The sequence below is a fragment of the Sorex fumeus genome, unplaced genomic scaffold (assembly GCF_029834395.1).
Source record: "Sorex fumeus unplaced genomic scaffold, SorFum_2.1 ptg000008l, whole genome shotgun sequence".
Taxonomy (NCBI): Eukaryota; Metazoa; Chordata; class Mammalia; order Eulipotyphla; family Soricidae; genus Sorex; species Sorex fumeus.
In genome coordinates this window covers 14504754-14524158 of record NW_026606065.1, presented here as the reverse complement: position 1 = coordinate 14524158, position 19405 = coordinate 14504754, and the positions used below count along the sequence as shown (strand labels likewise).

The 19405-nt window shown below is 35.7% G+C and overlaps 1 protein-coding gene across 1 annotated transcript in view; it reads left to right on the top strand.

Moving 5' to 3' along the window:
* The window catches only part of COL19A1 (collagen type XIX alpha 1 chain), a 381848-nt gene that overhangs the window by 242587 nt on the left and 119856 nt on the right, over positions 1-19405 (top strand). Inside the window, exon 16 of the mRNA XM_056109815.1 lies at positions 10624-10677. Coding sequence (XP_055965790.1) covers positions 10624-10677 — 54 coding nt within the window. The remainder of the gene's footprint in view (positions 1-10623; positions 10678-19405) is intronic.

Genomic DNA, 19405 nt, shown 5'->3' with positions numbered 1-19405 from the left:
CCGAGAGTATCCTGCATGCATGGCAAAGTCTGACAAGCTACCTGTGACATATTCAATATGCCAAACCAGTAACAAGTCTCACAATGGAAATGCTACTGGTGCCCGCTTGAGCAAATCGTTGAACAACAGGAAGACAGTGCCACAGTGTTATTTCATTTCTTTATATGTTCAAAGGAGAGCATGTAAAGAATGAAACAAATGACACATCCACACAGCCAGAGCTGGCGGAAACAACCAGGACACCCACCTTTACAGAAGGGCTAATGTTGCTTAAGAGAAAAAGACTCTTTGGGGAGGACAGATTCCAAATACATTTTTCCCCATCCAAGCAGCTATTAAATGGACTGTATGGTTTTGGAGCCGTGTATGCATGAAACCCCATCATGAAGAGTGGTAAATAGTTTATCCAAATGACGTGTGATAGGCTCTATATCTTGCTTAAGGAAATGAGGAGCAATATTCAAATTAGTAAAAAGAATTAGTAAAAAGTGGTTTCCAGTATTTGTATGAATGCATGCCCCTGTGTGTTCAATTTTTGAAGATGACTAATATATTTTTCTAACACTTTAAAGCAGTTATACAAGAAAAAGGAATCCTGAGTTGACCTATCACCAAGTAAACAAGTTTATCCAAATAAGTGTTAGAAAGAACTCATCTTCCCCTTCTACCTTAAAGGCAAATTCCAGACTTCTGCAATCATAACAAATTTTCCCTAACATGATATGTAAGGCACAAACAGTAGTTTTTTCTGAATAATCTTTTTTATACAGTTAGATTCTGAAATCAATTTTTAAATACTGAGATCTAATTTAAACTTTACATTCATCTGGGTTAATAAAGAACTTGCACTGAAAATTTTTCCCTTTAACATTAGGTGACCTTCATATTTTCAGCTTATGAAACCTCTGGGATTTCTTTGTTTACCACACAGTAATTGAATAGCAGAAAAAAATATATTCTATGAATTAATTTTGTGCTGATCAGTTCAGCCCTAACCATTGGTAATACAGTCCTAAAATTCCACCCCTTAAAGACACATTTCATCCTTTAGAGTAACTCAAAAGTGCTTTATAAGAAACATTCTTATCCTCCACATTTACCTTAATTGAAATCAGATTTAAGATGTTACTAGTGATTTCCTTTTTTTTTAATTGAAGCATCATGAGTTACATAGTTACAAAGTTGTTCATAGTTTTGTTTCAGTTATACAGTATTTCAAAACCAGTATCTTTACCACTGTACATTTCCCACCACCAATGTCCCCCGTTTCTCTTCTTCTACCCACCCCACCATCTCGGTCCATCTCTCTCTGTTTCTCTCTGTGTCTCTGTCTGTCTGTCTCTGTCTGTCTCTCTGTCTCTCTGTCTCTCTCTCTCTCTCTCTCTCTCTCTCTCTCTCTCTCTCTCTCTCTCTCTCTCTCCCTCTCTCTCTCCAAAATGATAACAACTGATTTCTTCATCCTGGTGCTAAGATCTTTTTTGCTCTACTTCCACTGGCTCCGGATTCCGGATTCTGACCTTTCTAAGAAACCTCATCAGTTCGGTGCCTTATTTCTCCCTCTCTGTGTTTCTTTCATCTACACCAAATGTAAAAATGATAGTTTCTATATTAAAAGTGAAAGGTGAAATTTTGCATTTGTGAGGTACTATGAAAATTTGTAGAGATATAGAGGTTCATGGCAGAATTCTCAGACAAGAGAGGCCTTAGTTTCTGTTTCCTGTGAAAGTCCAAATATGGAGGAAATACTATTTCACAGTACATTTACAGTATCCAGTATCTTTTTTTTCAATTTAGGTGTCTTGAGGTACCACTCTTCATGATGGGGTTTCATGCATACAATGCTCCAAAACCATACAGTCCACCAGAGTAACCAATTCCCTCTACCATTCCTTTAATGTCTATTGTCATCCCTCCCACCCCCATCTTGTCCTCCACCTTCAGTGAGCTCCTTTCGTCACATCAGTTCCAACGTTCTGAACATCCCCCCTCTGAATGAGGGACAACGGTGTTAAAATAGATCACGGCATATTCATGAAATAGTTTAGGGGCTGGAGCAATAGCACAGTGGGTAAGGCATTTGCCTTGCACGAGGCCAACCCGGGTTCGATTCCCAGCATCCCATATGGTTCCCTGAGCACCACCAGGAGTGATTCCTGAGTGTAAAGCCAGGAGTAACCCCTGAGCATTGCCGGATGTGACCCAAAAAGCAAAAATAAAAAATAAAATAATAAAGTTTTTTAAAAAATAGCTTAATCATACCCCAATGCTGTATAAACACCCGCCTTCCCTCTCTTTCTACATACAACATGATACAGAGATGAGTCAAGTGCCTTGGTAGATATCGGCAAAGGCAGGCATAGAAAACAGAGCCAGAAAAACAGAGTGAGAGAATTGGTGGTTTGGCTAGTGAGCTAGGAAGAAGTCTAGACAAAAATAAATGGAAGACTATATAGTCCATTCATTGGCAGGCCTGCTGAAGCCAACCAAGGTAGATGGTGAAACAAGAGCAAGAAGAAATCAGGCAAGCAGATAAAGTCTAAAGAGATACAAATTCCCAAAGGTAAAGTAACGAGCAAATGGAACGTTGGAAAATCTGGTTTGCTTATGAGAAAACAGGGCCAGTTATAGTGACCTAAATAGTGAATGATCAGGCTGTCTACACAGGGAAACCTTAATCCCACAGATTATGGGTTTTAGAACCAGATACACTTGGACTTAAATGTTTACTTCCACCAGTTAAGCAGTGATTTGAAGCAAGATGTTGAGCTTCTATAAAATAAGAATTGAACCCATTGACAGCGACTTTGAAAAAAGAAAATGAAATCATAGAAATGTTAATCATGTTAACACTCAACACCTGCTCTTTAAAAAGCACTTTATAAAATAGTATCCATTTAATAATAATTAGTTATACACCTTTCTTATGTATTGTGGTACTTTGTGGACAGAAAGCTCAGGGCACACGAGTGAATCTGATCATTGATATACAAGTCACAAGAGGGTCAAGACATTAGACTTTGACTATAACGTCTGTTCAGGACCACGTTAGTAGCAAGATGTTAGCCTGCTCTGAATCCTAAATGGGTACTGTAGAGAGACTGTCCACAGACAAATTTGACCTAGCCCAAATTGTAGATTAAATGTTATCTATAGTTGTAGCTGAGGGAAGGTACGTAATCTCACAACTTCTAAATTGTTTTGCGTCACATGGCGGAGTTAATCCAATAAAAATAAAGTAAAATTATGGAATATAAATTTTAAAATTCCTATCTAAGGGCCAGAGGGCTATTATAGTGTGTAAGGTGCTTGCCTTGCACGTGGTCAGCCCAGGTTCAATTCCCAGCATCCCATATGCTCCTCTGAGCCCCACGATGAGTTACCCCTGAGTGCAGAGCAAGAAGTAAGCGCTGAGAACTGCCAAGTGTGTTTTCAAACAAGAACAGCGATAACAGAAAGATTCTGATCTAAGTTGTTAATGAACTACCCAAATAGTACAGATTCATCTTTCCTTAGTCTATTTCAAATTATTTGTCTATGCTGAATAATATTCTCTTCCTGTGTCCTTCCGAGAGTCACTTGCATACTCCCTGAATGAGAACTTTATGACTGGCATTGTTATCATTGTTACCATCATAGATGTATTTTTAAATATCCGTTAAGAAATTGAATTAACTTAGCACATTATGCAATACTCTCAACAGTATTTTTTCCATTTTTCGCATATCATTGATTTCTAAGTGTGATTAATTTTTACAACATAGTTCATAATTCTTGCTTCCATCCGCAATGTGAAAAAAAAAAATAAACACCAAACTTCCCAGATAGTTGGAAAGGTTTTCCTATGTAATTAACACCTCCTTCACAGTTGTGCTTGTCAGTTAAGTCCTGTCTCCTCTTCCTTGACATTTCCTTGATACCTTCTTAGGCTGAGCTGATGGCTAAGTGCCTGTTAAATACACACATGGGAGGAGGGAAATATTTAAGAGGAGCTGTATGAGCAAGACCTGGCAATTTAGAGAGATTACTTATACACATGTCTCCTCTGTGGGTTTGGAGTCTGCATACCATCCTTTATTTAAGTACGATTACTGTTAGAACGTCGTCTTCATCTTCATCATCATCCTCATGAACAACAAAAGCCATCTGTCCGAAAAGCACCAGTAGCCCATTATTTGCATTCTTGCCTTTTTAATACTCCTGGAGGGCCAAGTGTTTATAAATCAAGCAGCTAATTTAAGAAACACATGCTCGCTTTCTGCAAGTCATTCTGGCAGCATCGAGTTATTTTTGTGGTTGAAAATTTGTGGATGTCATTGACTTAAATATTCTTAGCGTCTTTTTTTTCTTCTGTTCTGACAAAAGTGACCCACTATACTGTGACCTTTTATAGAGCAAATGTGGATAAGTGAAGCCATTGGTTAGTTTGAATAAATTCATTTCATTGTTGAAATCTGGTTCTATGATTTAATGTTTTTATTAAAAGATAATATGCATTTATAAGAATATGTTTATCTTTATGTTTTACAAATAGACTCTACCCATGTAACCAGCACGCAAAGAAACAAAACATCTGCATCATCAGCTTCATAAATCCCTCACATCTTTCAGTCACTTGCCATTCCCACATGGATAGCCTCTTTTAATTTTCAGGAAGGTAGATTAGGTTTTTTTCTAAGTTCCTTATTTAAATTGATCAGCATTATATTTGCAAGATTCGTCCACTTCATTTTTTATAGTTGTAGTCCATTCATTTTCACTGCTATTCAGTATTCCATTATATTGGTAACCCCACAATTTAACATTTTATATGTCTCTGCTTAATAGGTATTTTATTATTTTATATGAAAAAGTCCCATATGTGTAGTTAGTAGGCCATTACATTTTTATGAATTCACAATTCATGTTTTTGAAGATTTTCTTTGTACCTTTTTAAAATTAAAAACTATTACCAAACTTTTTTAAATTAAAAAAATAAAGAATTAAATAGAAGATGGTAGAAAGGCGGGAAAGAAAGGAATTAGTGATGATTACCACTATCACCCTGTATCACGCATTCTGGCAGGAATGCTTTTTTTCAATTGTGGTTTAAATAATACCATAAAATTTACCATTTTAGCTGTTGTGAAATGTACAGTTTAATAGTGTTAACTATATTTATATTTTTGTGAAAATCTCCATGATTTTTCATCTTGCAAATCTATGACTCTTACCTACTAAAGAAGAACCCCAATTTATCCCAACCCCAATCCCTGATAACCATTATTTATACTGTATGTTCCTATGAATTCCAAGTACCTCTTAAGAGTATGATTATACAGTATTTATATCTTAGTGACTTATTTCACTATAGTTTCCATCACCATAATATAATCAAGATTATCTCTGTTACAGTATATTACGGTATTTCTTTTCTTTTTAATCAATCACGACCATCCTGTTGTTCATCAATTGCCTCGAGCAGGCCCCAGTAACGTCTCCTTCGTCCTAGCCCTGAGATTTTATTTTTTAAAGTGCTATATTCAAGGCTCTTTCAGGGTTAGGAGAATGAGACCCATCATTGTTACTGGTATTTGGCATATTGGGTACGCCACGGGGAGTTTGCCAGACTCTGCCGTGTGGGCAGGTTACATTCGGTAGCCTGCCAGTTTGTCCAAAGTAGGGATGAGATGATAAGATGTCGCGCGGCCGACATAATAATAATAAGTAACATTATTTCTTTTTAATATTACTTATAAAAGTACATTGTGATCCTAGACTAAATTTTGTATATTCATTCATTTACTGGTAGTTATTTGGATTGGTTCCACTTCTTGGCCATTCTGAATCAGTCTGCTATGAACATAAGTTTGCAGAATTCTTTTTGAGCCCCTGCTTTCAAGTTGTTTGGATATATAGTCCAGAAATGAGAAACTTGGATTCCATATGGTTCAATTATTCTTAATATTTTGAGGAACTGCTCTGCCATTTTCCAGATTGGCTGCACCATTTACAGTCTCATCAATAGTGCATAACTATTCCAATTTCTCCACATCCTCACTAATATTTATTTATTTTTCTTTTTTAAAGAAATCATCCTAATGGCTATGTGTTATAGGAATTATATATATGTATATATATCTTTTTAACAAAACTTTTTTTTAATTTATTACAAAGTAAGAATATCAACTTCACAGCAATGACATTTTTTTTTAATTTTTAATTTTTTTTTTTTAGCAATGACATTTTGACTTAACATTTCCATAAGAGAAAATGCAAGGATTCCATTTCAGGTGCTCCTGAACTTTTTATTCTCTTAAGTTCCAAATCACCCAAAGACCACATAAGATCTTTTGTTCTGAGTGCCAACATGTATAAGATATTAGGTATTCTACTAGATTGACTGACTTTAGATATGAAATAAGAGCCTACAGCTTACAGTAGTAATGCTCAACATTTGATCTCTGGGCCAGTAATAGCAACATTACAGAGAACTGTTAGAAATGCAAATTCTCAAATCTCACCCCAGACCTACTAAATCAGAAACTCTGTAAGTGGGGACAGCAATCTGACTTAACTAGCTCTTTAAGCAGTCCTGATGCATCTCAGGTATGAGCCCCAGACACATCTATAAACTGTATATAGATAAACTGCAAATAGCCTTTATATCATTGCCAGCAGGAAACTGACATGTGTTGAGAAATTTGAGTTTTCTAGAGAGATCTGATATGGCAAATCTGTGTTTCATGCTTTATACTCCAGTTGTCAAAAAACTGTGGAGTAGTCGAATTATCACTTAATCACTTAACTTCCTGTTAGTCATCGATTTGCTCGAGCAGGCGCCAGTAACGTCTCCATTTGTCCCTGTCACGTGCTAGTGTAGCCCAATGGCATCTGTTCTCTCTGGGATCATGAAGAGCCTCAAACCGATCGTTCATGATCTTCACGAAGAAGTCTGACCATCTGGTAGGTGGGTGGCCACGTGGTCTTTTGACATCCAGTGGAATCCAGTCAGTAACAGCTCTAGTCCAGCGGTCGTCTTTAAATCTCATTACATGACCAGCCCATCTGAATCGAATTATAATTTTGCTATAATAGTCATTTGGAGGCTCGGTCAGATTTTAATTTATCAGAGGTATGATAAAAATGAACACCAAGACAGTCATCCTGACCAGGAAAGTCACCCCCAGCCCTACATTTATCCGCTGTCTGCTATGTCATTACCATCCATGGCTGCCCACTTTTGACCTCATTGTGGAGAGTTTGCAATGCAGGTCCAACAAGAAGGCAGAAGTGGAAGCCAACTTGGAATCACTGTTCTCCTTTCAGTATCATGAGGCCACTTTATCTCCTTGCATCCCATAGCCCCGTATTTCCCAGAGAACTCGAGAAGAACAGACATCTCTAGATTACAGTTTCCTCTGAAAGATAAAGGAGCCTTATTTTAGTCCTAGGATGAGAGTCCCATCTTAGACTTTTGTATTACAACATTGTTAATAATAAAATACTTCCTAAACTATTGTGGCTTAAACAATGAAAATCCTCTCTATCTAAAATTTACATTTGGGTACTTGATCATTGTATAACTGAAACGCAAGCACAAAAATTTGTAAGTCTACAACTGTACCTCATGGTGTTTCACTAAGAAAAATTAAAAAAGAAAACTATATTGTAGATTGCAAAAAAATAATAAAATTTACATTTATTTCTTGAGTTAGCATGCTTTTGTATTTTCCTGGTTCTTTTTTTTTTTGAAAATATTGCATACTACTTTTTATTTATTTATTTATTTATTTATTTTGCTTTTTGGGTCACACCCGGCGATGCTCAGGGGTTACTCCTGGCTCATGCACTCAGGAATCACTCCTGGCGGTGCTCGGGGGACCATATGGAATGCTGGGAATCGAACCTGTGTCGGCCATGTTGGCTGCGTGCAAGGCAAACGCCCTACCCTTTGTGCTATAGCTCCAGCCTCTTTCCTGGTTTTTTTAAGTGAAAAAAAGAAAAGGTCTTTCAGAAGAACAGAAGGCTAGAAATCTGTAGACTTCAGCACAGCTGCAGTTTTAGAGTGGAAGAGGAAAACGCTAAGGAGTTAAATTCTCAAACTACTTGGGAAAAAGAAAAGATGTTTGGGGGGGGTTGTGGATTTGAACTGTTATAATGACAGAAATAGAACCCTTTACCTAATATTCTTTAGCTTCCACCCATGCATCTTCGTCCTCCACTGAGGCCTGCTTGAACCCGCTGCAAAGTCTACTAACCCTGAGACTTAGTAGACTTTTCTCTTATGTCTGAGAGAAAAGGTAACTGTTTTTGCTTCGTAAATCACATCTTAAAATAAATTATTCAAATGTCTTAGAAATTCAAGCCTAGATATCACATTTAAATTGGAAATATGTGCCAGCCCAAGTTATCGCCCACATAGTATGTTTCGATCAGTTAACAAACCTCAAAATATTTCACCTGCAGTTTCACTCTTAGCAAAGACACATAGACAAATCAGCAATCCCCATGAATTCTTCCAGCTTACACATCAGTGCACTCTGACGATTGCAAGGTTGACTTTAATGATCATGTAAAATCAGTGATATGCCAGGATTTGGATGTTAGCCCATAGCTTACTGAGTCGTGTGTGCTTTTTTTACTCCTCATTTTAACACTTGTCAGTGTTATGTTACAATATCTGACACATAGTTTGTCTTAAACATTAACTCAGTGTTGAGAGTTGATCAATAGTCAGTCTCATTTCCCCACTTCCTGATTAAATCAATGCACATGTCTCATTTAAAGAAAGGAGAACGTACACAAAAGTTGATTCTAACTTATCTCAATCTAAAGAAAGAAAAATTGCGTGCCTTGGATGTCAACGATTTTGCTTCTTTGTGATTTTTATGAATTAATAAATTACAGTATTTCTACTTCCTCAGTAAACTTTTTATCATTGATTAAACCTCAGGGGGTAATTGAATTACATTTTCTGAAAGAACCAATATATTGACTTTCTAAATGTAAATTGCAAGACTAGAAGATTGTGCATCTATAGAACTTTCATTAGGAATACAAAATATTAAATTCTATATTCATTTAAATTGTACAGTTTTCCTAAGGAACCATAAGGTTCAGATCTCTAAAATAGAGGTGTATAAAAATACCACTATTTTTCTATAATTAAAATAATTTTAAAACTTGTTCTGTAAATGTTAGCTAAGATTCTTTATGAAGATAACTGTTATTTATTTATTTATTTATTTTTAGTGTGGGTCCACACCTGGTTAGGCTCAGGTCTTACTCCTGGCTCTTAACTCAGAGATTTCTTCTGGGGCCATTTCTCTTATGCGGTGCCACAGATCAAAACTTGGGTCAGTTACATGCAAGGGAAGAGTTTTTATCTCTTCTATCTTTCTGGCCAACAGCCTATCTTTTTTAATGAAGTTTTGATGGTTTGCATTCAACTTGCCTTCAGCAACAATGGAAGCATTCCAATCCAATCACAGTGTGTATTTGTTTCCTTACATCCCAAAACACATGTTGTTAGTTGAATGGTAACTACCCCTTTCCAGGTTTAGAAAAAAAAACTATGAACCTGACACTTTCAAAGCAAGAAAATCAGTTAGTCAAGTGGACCTTTCTGAATTTATACTTAGAACTCTTCTAAAAATATATTGAAAGGTCAGTCTAATACTATTATATTTTAAGTAACAAGCTTTAGTATGTATTGCGCATGTAGGAATAAAGGCATTGGCAATGATAAAATAGTGACCATTTTTCAAAAACATGCTTAGACATACTTCCCATTCAAAATTATTTTAATGCTTAAGCATGCATACTTCCATCTGTTAGAGAGAGAAAACACTAAGGAAATAAATTTGTAAGATATTTATATGACATCTTTATAGTCACTTAAGATATAAAGATAATCTTATTTTTCTAACTTTCATGATCAAAACAGCTAGCTGTGAACTTGAAAGAATTAACATTCAGTTTAATAATGATTAATCTTTAAAAGCATGCATTTTAATTAACTTATAAAATAGCTTCTACCCAAAGGGAAGAAAATAGCTCATTAATATGCTTTATGCAGCATGTATAATTTTGATATAGCTTAGAGAACTGCTTTCTAAACTTTAATGATCATAAGAGTTACCTGCAGTGTTTTGAAATACAAATCCAGGATCTCTTCCCCAGAGATTCTAACCAGTAAGTCTAAACAGGACTCCGGGAATAACACAGGATCTCACCCTCAGGTAACTGCTATAAAATTTGAGCTCATACCACTCTGAGAAACATAAGACTAAAATGATAAATACAGTATCATTGCTTCACAAACCACAAAACCTTCAGATAAAATGCCAATCTTAGATCATTTTCCAGATACTTTATATTACTTTGCCAGAATATCAAGACATACACTATCTGAAAGACTATTCAAAACAAATTTAGATTTACTCATTCCTTGTGCTATTTATCTAATGTTGTTTATCAAGATTTAACTATAGATTTTTTTCATTGACTAATAAGAACATGTTGACTTGAAATTTTTTTAACTTGTACTTAATTTTTCTTCTTATGATTTCCAATTAATTTGTATATTATCTGAAAGTAAAATGAAATTTTAGTTACTTACTGTGTTTCTTTTTTGGTTTCAAGGGAAGACGAGGAAAAACAGGTCCTCCAGGAAAACCAGGACCCCCAGGACCTCCTGTGAGTAAAAAATAGGAGACCAGTTGCTCCAGAGAGCACTATGTTTATTTTTGTGTGTTTATCTAAAGGGTCCTTTATTTCTCTGAGATGATAATGTTCATATTTTTATTTATTGTTTTGGAATTTATTTCTCTGTCTCCTTGTTGCCACTGCTTTAGTTGAAGTCCTTTTGGATTCTCACCTTTACTTTTGTAATTATTTCAGATTTCGTCCTTTCCATCTCAGATTTGGTCTCTCACATCTCTGACTATATAACTCCTTGACTTAACGTTCTTGGTTGGTTTCTGAAAACTTCCAAAATAGATTCCAATCTTCTACATGCCATTCTAGGTTCTTTGTAGTTGCTCTTTATCTGACTTGGTTTGTCCTCCTCAATTCCTTCTATTTTTTTTTGTAAATTGTGATGTCATGTAACCTTATTACCTCAAAGAAACCTGATTCACACATACTCTCCTGAGACCTAAGTAAGTGTCCATCTTTATGACTCAGCTCATCATCTGTTCTCCTACCTACCAAGTGCCAGTACTCGAAAATGTGGGCAACCATTTTCTATAACACTTGTCACCTTCGACCACCTAGCACAATTTTTTCAGCATTATTGTCTTTATCTCTCTGTCTACAACACTGTGCATTTATTTATTTTTTTATTAATGAAACACCATGAGGTACAGTTATAGACTTACAAATCACTGTGCATTTTAACACTGTTTTATCACCATTACCTAACATAGTTCTTGGCATGAATCGTGTAATTAATAAATAATGATTATGTAATGAATGGGTAGATAAATGGATATATCTATGGCTAAGAAAGTTAAGACCTGAAGATAAGTACCCATTTAAAGGCTAGAACCGCCCTAAACCACCATTCCCCTAGAAGGTTCTATATTTATACCTGAGGAATTGTTTAGGGCAAGGTCATGTGACAAAATGACCATGTAACTACTCTCCCATCATTGATTATGTTTCATCCCCTTTAACCATTCAAGTGGGTTGTTGTCTTCTGGTATTATCTGATTTTGAGTATAAAAATGAGTTGTAATAATTGGATATCTTGATACCAACCTTTAATAAAATAAGCTTTGTTGGTTCTTTTTTTCCAAAATTGCCTGGCAAAACACACAACACATTGTTAGATTAGTCAGATATTGTATTGTGTTATAAAGAAGTGCTGGTGAATGCTAACAGGCAAGATTAGACCTTCACAAAGTTTTCTGAACATGTGCTGCTGCTTTCAAAAAAAGGATAATTGTTGTCTCAGAGGAAGAATTTGAATGACGAACGCCTTTATGACAAGCTCACCAAATGCTAGGAGAGAAAAGGATTACACCGAGTTCTGGAATTAATTCTCAACTATAGATCAAATGAGTTTACCTAAGAGTTTATAAGATTAAGACATATATGACTATGTGAAATAATTTACAGTCTTCAGTCCCACAGGTCCTAGTTTGCTGCCAAAAACTTGAGAGATAAGTACTTATTTTATTTTAAGAATTAGAATCTAAAACCAGCTCTGGGTCTAGTACCTAGTGCTCATTAAATCTTGAGCACAGAGTATTTAAAAGAAAACCAGTTTATTACCTTTAGTAATGCAATGAAATACCAACTTGTGAGGCCAAATAAGGAAAACATCTATTCCAAAGAGAAAAGAGTTTTATTTAGAGATCGGCCTTGGTTTAAAATTGTTCTTCAAGCCTCCGTTCTCCCTTAACTACGTATCTCATATCATGCTTGCTTGTCTCTCTCTCTCATTGCTTGCTTATTTGCACGCTGAAGAAGCCCGTGTTCTCTCTTGAACATGTATTTCTCTCTTCCCCTCCCCTTATATCTTTCTAAATAAGTTTCAATAAAAACTATCCTGTTTCGTCAAAATAAAATAATAATAATAATATATATAAATAGAATAAAATGAAAAATAATTATACCTTTGCCTCATTTTCTGTTTTAAAATTGTGGTCTAGAGAAATTGTACTTTTGATTCTAAGATAATTATTTTAGTTGACTAAAATACTTTTTTCTAATAAGTATTATCAAAACTTATCTTGGGGTCCAGTTTTTATCAACTTTTGTATTTTTTGTTTGAAGTTGCTCTAATGATAGTCTGGATTGATGATATACATTCCAGCATGCTGTGGTGAGATGGGAGGGAATGTTATCAATCACCTATTCATACTTATAGGAATCACTGACAGTACTGAAAAGGAAGGTACAGCAATATGCTCTGTACATTTCCCTCTATGATCTAGGTATTTAACTTTTCTAAACATAATATACTTTAGGGCTGGAGCGATAGCACAGCGGTAGGGTGTTTGCTTTGCACGTGGCCGGCCCGGCTGAGCCGGGTTCGATTCCTCCGCCCCTCTCGGAGAGCCCGGCAAGCTACCGAGAGTATCTGGCTCGCATGGCAGAGCCTGGCAAGCTCCCCGTGACGTATTCGATATGCCAGACACAGTAACAACAAAGTCTCCAATGGGGACATTACTGGGCCCGCTCGAGCAAATCAACGAACAACGGGAGGGTCTTTACTTTACTTTACTTTTACTTACTTAATATAATTTAGAAAGATAACTTAAGTTTCCTAGATAGTGAGACATAAACAGCTTTCTGCAATCTGTCCTTTTATGGTCATTGTAAGAAAATACGCTCAAACATTGTAAGAAAATAAGCTTATAAAAAATAGAATTGCTTCTCAGCCTGAAGAGATAGAACAGTGGGCAAGGCACTTTTAAGGTCTAGTAAGACCCAGGTTTGATCCGTGAGACCCTTCATGGCCCCTGAGACCACCAGAAAGAAGTTCTAAGCACCACCAAGTGTGACCCCAAACCAAAAAGAATTACTCCTAATTCACAATTTTAATAAGCATTTATTTAAGGCCTACTTGTGCTTCTGACTAAGAAGATAGAATCTAGTCAAGTTCTAGCAACTATATTTCAGCTTGAGCTTTACAGCTCCAGTCCTAGTGTTGATGTGTTTTTACAGCTCACACATTACAGCTCAGAATTCATTTGGAGCTTCAGAACTCCCATTTCCTAAAACACAGACCCAAAAAGCCCTTGAGACTATGTCCAAGTAATTCAGTCTGATGCCATGTTTCTTTGTTTGATATTACTTATCAGTACCAACCACTCCTTTAGAAGCTGGACTTGAAAAGATATTGTCCCTATATTCTCTTGGAATTCAAGCCCAATTCGCAGAAATGTGACCAGAAGAAGAGAATTTAGGAAATGTGATTGTCAGTGTGCTTTCCATTAGAAATTGACAAGTGAAGCTTAAAGGCTGAGCGTTGAAAAAGAAGAAGTCTCTGTCAGTTATAACAGCATGCATGAACCTGGAAGACCGTATGCTCAGAGAAAGAGTTACAGGAGGACAAAGACTATGTTATTTCACTTATGTAAGATTCTAAAATAGCCAAACACATAAAAACAAAGAGTGCAGTAGCAGTTGCCATGGACAGTGGTTGTGTGGTGGGGTAAGGGTGGAACTTTATTCGATAAACATAAATTTTCAGTCAAACAAGATAATAAATTGTAAGTTCCACTATAGTACCAGAGGTGACAATGGTAGATGTTTCAACGTGTAAGAGGCTGGATGCCCTATTAGGTGTTCTTACTAGAAATCAAACAAAAAACAACTGACGAACATAAGATGGCTCTGTGAAGTATTGGATATGTCATTTACCTTGTTGTCATGGCATCACAGTTATCTACATGTGTCTGAACTCACCAAATTGTACCATCAAATACATGCAATTCTGAGGCTTGAGTGTTTATATAGTGGGTAGGGCATTTGCCTTGAACGAGGCTGACCCAGGTTCGATTCCCAACATCCCATATGGTCCCCTCAGCACCACCAAAAGTAATTTCTGAGTGCATGAGTCAGGAGTAACCTCTGTGATTCGCTGAGTGTGACCCAAAAAGCAAAATACACACACACACACACACACACACACACACACACACACACGCAGTTCTTTGTTTATTAGTTCTACCACAATAACTTTAGTAGGCAGGGGAACAGGGAGTTGAGACTTGTTCAGTTATGGAAGAAATGAAAAAGCTTAGAATTATTGACAATGGAACTGAGAGACAGTGCAGTGTAACATGGGTTCAATCCTCAGCATCTCTTATGGTCCCCCAAGCACTAAAAGCACTCAGGGCTTACTCTTGGCTCTGCACTCTTGGGTATGCTACCTCCCCCCAAAAGGGGGCTTGTTCAAGAATTACTGGCAGAGAAAAACAGCCTGAGTTAAAGCATGTACTGACTTTGTAGAGAGTGAGACAGGCAAGCAGCCAGACACTGGAGTGTGGAAACTTGGGCCAGCACTGACACTCAAGCCCAAACAGGAGCTTGGTAAATATTATGCGAAGCTGTACAAGTTTTCAAAGCCATGAAAATGTGTGAAAAGTTCTAAGTAGCTAGATTTCCATAAGCAGATTTTTTTGAGGTTTGCTTGTTTGAAAAGCAAGCAAGATTCATTGTAGCTATGGTAATATTTATCATTTTTAAGTGTCTGCAGGGTATTTGTTTTATATCTGAAGGATGTCTGATGAGTCCTGTATTTTATTACTGTATGTATATCTTAGAGAAATATCTATTTACTTGTGGACATTTTTAAACCAAACTGTTCGTTTTTTATTCTTTGTCCTTTTGAACATTGTATTAAGTGAGATGAAGGAAAAGTTGAAGAAGCTCAAATTCTTCTGATTGAGATTGAGAGATAGTGTATGATACAATCTAGTGATTTGCATGTGATATTCCTGAAGCAGGTATTTAAATTTTTGAAAGCTTTAAATGTATCTACTTTATCAAACAGAACGCAAATAATCAGTAGTATCTTTCTAATATAATTTTAGCATATTTATTTGAGCAATGTTTCTTTAGAAGTTAGAGGGAGAAAGTTGTATTGTGATAAGTATGATTGAAAAGAACCAAGAAGTTATCAGGAGGCATAAATCCTTTGATAATAGAATATTTTACTCAGTTTTCTCAAGAAAATATTCATCCCTCTGGGAATATTCTTCCCTAAATCAAAGTTGTATCTTTATTTAGGGAAGAGTCAGTATAGATTCTTTCACAATACAAAACTGATCAAAGTCTCCAGTGGCCTAAAGTGATTCAAATAATTAAAGCATTTTCACCAATCCTACTTCTTTATTCTGAAGCCAAATTTGTGCTTTCTCACTTTCTTAAGAAATAAACTAGAAAAATCAAAGTATAATTTCCTATACTAAGTTGGAAATTACATGTATATGTATGTATACACATATATGTTTATAATTATTTACATATGAAAAGATAATCTTTTTCCAACCTAAGAGTTTATTTCTGAGGGAAAACTTTTTCCTTAAGTAACATTAAGACAATGCTTATTAAAAATTAAGATAATTCTTACTAAAATTAAATCTTTTGAAGTTAATGCTATTAATTGTCTGGGGCTGGGGTGATTCTTCAGATGGTTAGAGGGCATGTTCTTCACTCTCATGTTTTGGGTTCAGTCCTTACACCTTTGTACACCTTGCCCCTGATCACTGCTGATGAGACCCAAAAATTAGCAAACAAAAGTTTGTCCATATAAATAAATTTTTAAGTCATAAACTGACTATAATTTTGCTCCCCAAGTCCGAAGTTATTTTTCCTTTTTTGGAGAAATATTTTTCTAAATGTATGAATATTTTTATTACATGAGCATGCATGTAATCTACAGATAATAAAATTATTATAAATCAAATGTTATAATTAAAGAGCATATAAACTAATTAGCAAATCTCACCACAGCCCTTTCAGATGGTAAAGTGCTTTATAATGTATTGGTCAAATTTTCTGTTATCAGGACTGACCTTACCTACACCAAAAAAATAAAAGTGTTCGGTTTTTGTCATCTTGTTTTGAAGAAAGTTCTTTTTTCCTTTTACGTGTATAGTTTAGTGTAATTTTTGTGTGGTCACACATTTATGCACACAATAGTTATTCCCTATCAAATTTCAGTACAGAACACTTTGATCACCCCCAAAATAATCACAGTCTCTTCCCTTTGACTCCTTCCCTCCTGACAACTATTCTACTTTCTCTTTATGTGGATTTGATATTCTGAGCCTTTCATATAAATAGAATCATATAATATGCTGGAGCGATAGCACAGCATTTGCCTTGCACGCGGCGGACCCGGTTTTGATTCCTCCATCCCGCTCGGAGAGCCTGGCAAGCTACCAAGAGTATCCCGCCCGCACTGCAGAGCCTGGCAAACTCCCATGGTATATTCGATATGCCAAAAGCAGTAACAAGTCTCACAATGGTACCTACTTGACCAAATCAATGAACAATGAGACAACAGTGCTACAGTGCTACAATATGCGGTGTCTGAATATTCTTTATCATTAATATTCTAAATAATTAATAAGTTTTTTGATCAATAATGTCTGGAAATAAAGAAATAAGAACATAATTGAGAGCAGTTTTTCAGCAAAGCATACGTGTGTTAAATATTTTTTGGGGGAAGGAACTATACTAACCCCCAAGGAAATGGTTCAGAAGAGAGAAATGAGTTGGAAGTTTATCACAGCACAACATTGAGTTCCCAACGCACAACGCCTTATATACTTATTTTATAATGATGGAAAATATGCTTAGAAAAGTGAAGTAACTTGCCAATATCTCATAAGTACAAGTAGGGGAGCCAGAAACAACAAGGAACTAATCAATTACCCATGTGTTATACTAGTAGAATAAGCCCACCTTTGCTCTGTGAGAAAATACATCTTCTGGTTTTCAATTGGACTCAGATTCATCTTTCTTAAACACCATGCCCAGAGTGTGATTTGATTGCCCTATGATAATTTGTGGTGCTGCAGTATCTCATTACAGTAATAGTAATGAGATACTAGTAGTCATAGAAGACAAAAAGGAAGTGAATCCTTCTTACTGTCATATCTCTGGACTATTAACTTGACATTTCTATTTCTCAGCTTCCTTTTGCTAAATTTAAAATGATACTATCTGCCTCATCTACCTTCCAAAAATTTCTGGGAGGATCAAATGCCATATATGTGAAAAAACTTTCTTGAAAACATAAAGCTATGTCACAGACATAAAAAAATATAGTCTTGAATCTGTAATTAAACCAGTGCATTTTTTCTCTTCATAAACTTTCCATGACTTAGTTAACTAAAAATTTAAATGAATTGTACCTAACGTATTTAAATGAATTTAAATGGCATTGCTTGCTCTGCTTATGGAATACTTATTCCGGCTATGCAAATCCACTCATGAGAAGACACAAATGTTACTCTCAGGTAATATTAACAAACAGATCTAAATATTCAAGGACACTTTTCCTCCTATATTTACATATGTTTCCTATTTTCTTGTTTGTGGAAATTTTGTAATCTGTGACCTGGGCTGCTGCATTTTATTACTTGTGATGTTCTCTAAGTCTCAACCACTATCCCTCACACTAATAAAAATTATATACACGCATTCTCTTTCTTTAAAATCTTTCTGTTATCTGAGTAGCATAAGCAATGGAAAATTGCAGCCTTCTGTTATTATAATGAGACTTGGAAAGTCTCAGGTCTTCAAATGCCTTCGTTTATTTCAAAGAATTGGGGCTCTGAGTTCTTTTAGACAAGAGAGAAACACAGTGCAGGAAATGAGGCAGAGAAGGAGGGAAAACAGGAGAATTTAACTAATGAGCCATTAAAGGAAGTATGTATTAACCCACCCCTTTGACATTAACTTTACTTCTCATTCATCGTCATCATAAAAAGCATTTATTAAAAACCACATTCATTTTTAAATGTATGATTATTTTTTTCTCTTACATGCAGGGTTCTTGATTTCCATTATTTTTCATTGGTATTGTTTTTGTGCATTGTTTCATTATTGCAGTATGAGATTTGAGCAGAGGGCTCAAATGTGTCACATTTCAGTGCATAGCAATTTATGTTGAAAATGGAAAGCCTAGAAATTTGAAACATGAGGCAGCAGCTCCCTCTACTGTTTCTGTTGGAGAAGTTCTAGACAAACAAACAAAAAAATGACGAGGCAGTACTTCAGAGGATGTCCTGGACATTTATTTTTTTTTTAGTTTTGAGAATTAATTACAAATATACATCATTCTCAATATTTCTTTCCGGGTTCTATTTTATGTTCTACATATTCTGTGCTTTATACACAAATACTGCTTCATTAGTAACCATCATCCATGTCAATTTGATGCTTCTTAAATACCAGCTCATCACAAATACCTCAACGTGCCTGTATTTTGTATAATACTGACAAAACTCACCGCTAATTTTGTGGAACCAGTGGAATTTATGCTTCTTTTCTAAATTATTCATTTTAAATTGTGTACAATCATCTATTGATAGTTTAGTTTTCACTCCAATGTGAACATTCACCTTTAAAGCATGAATCATTGAACAATCCTGAAGGTTATGGCGTACAACAGTGTACACCATTAAAAGAGTCAACATAGGCTGTGAAAGTTAATTTATTCATACCACAAGTACATGTTGATCACATATCATGTTAATCATTATTACAAACATTGAGGGCACCATGATTTAAAAACATAGGTACAGACGAACTACAGGTAAGTTCTCTGCCTTCAGAAGCAAACACTGAAAACCAGAGAGTACAGGGTTAAGTAATTTACCTTATATTCCCCTGACTTGGTTCAAATCCTTGCTACTGCATATGATGCTCTGGGCACTGCCAGGAGTCACCCCTG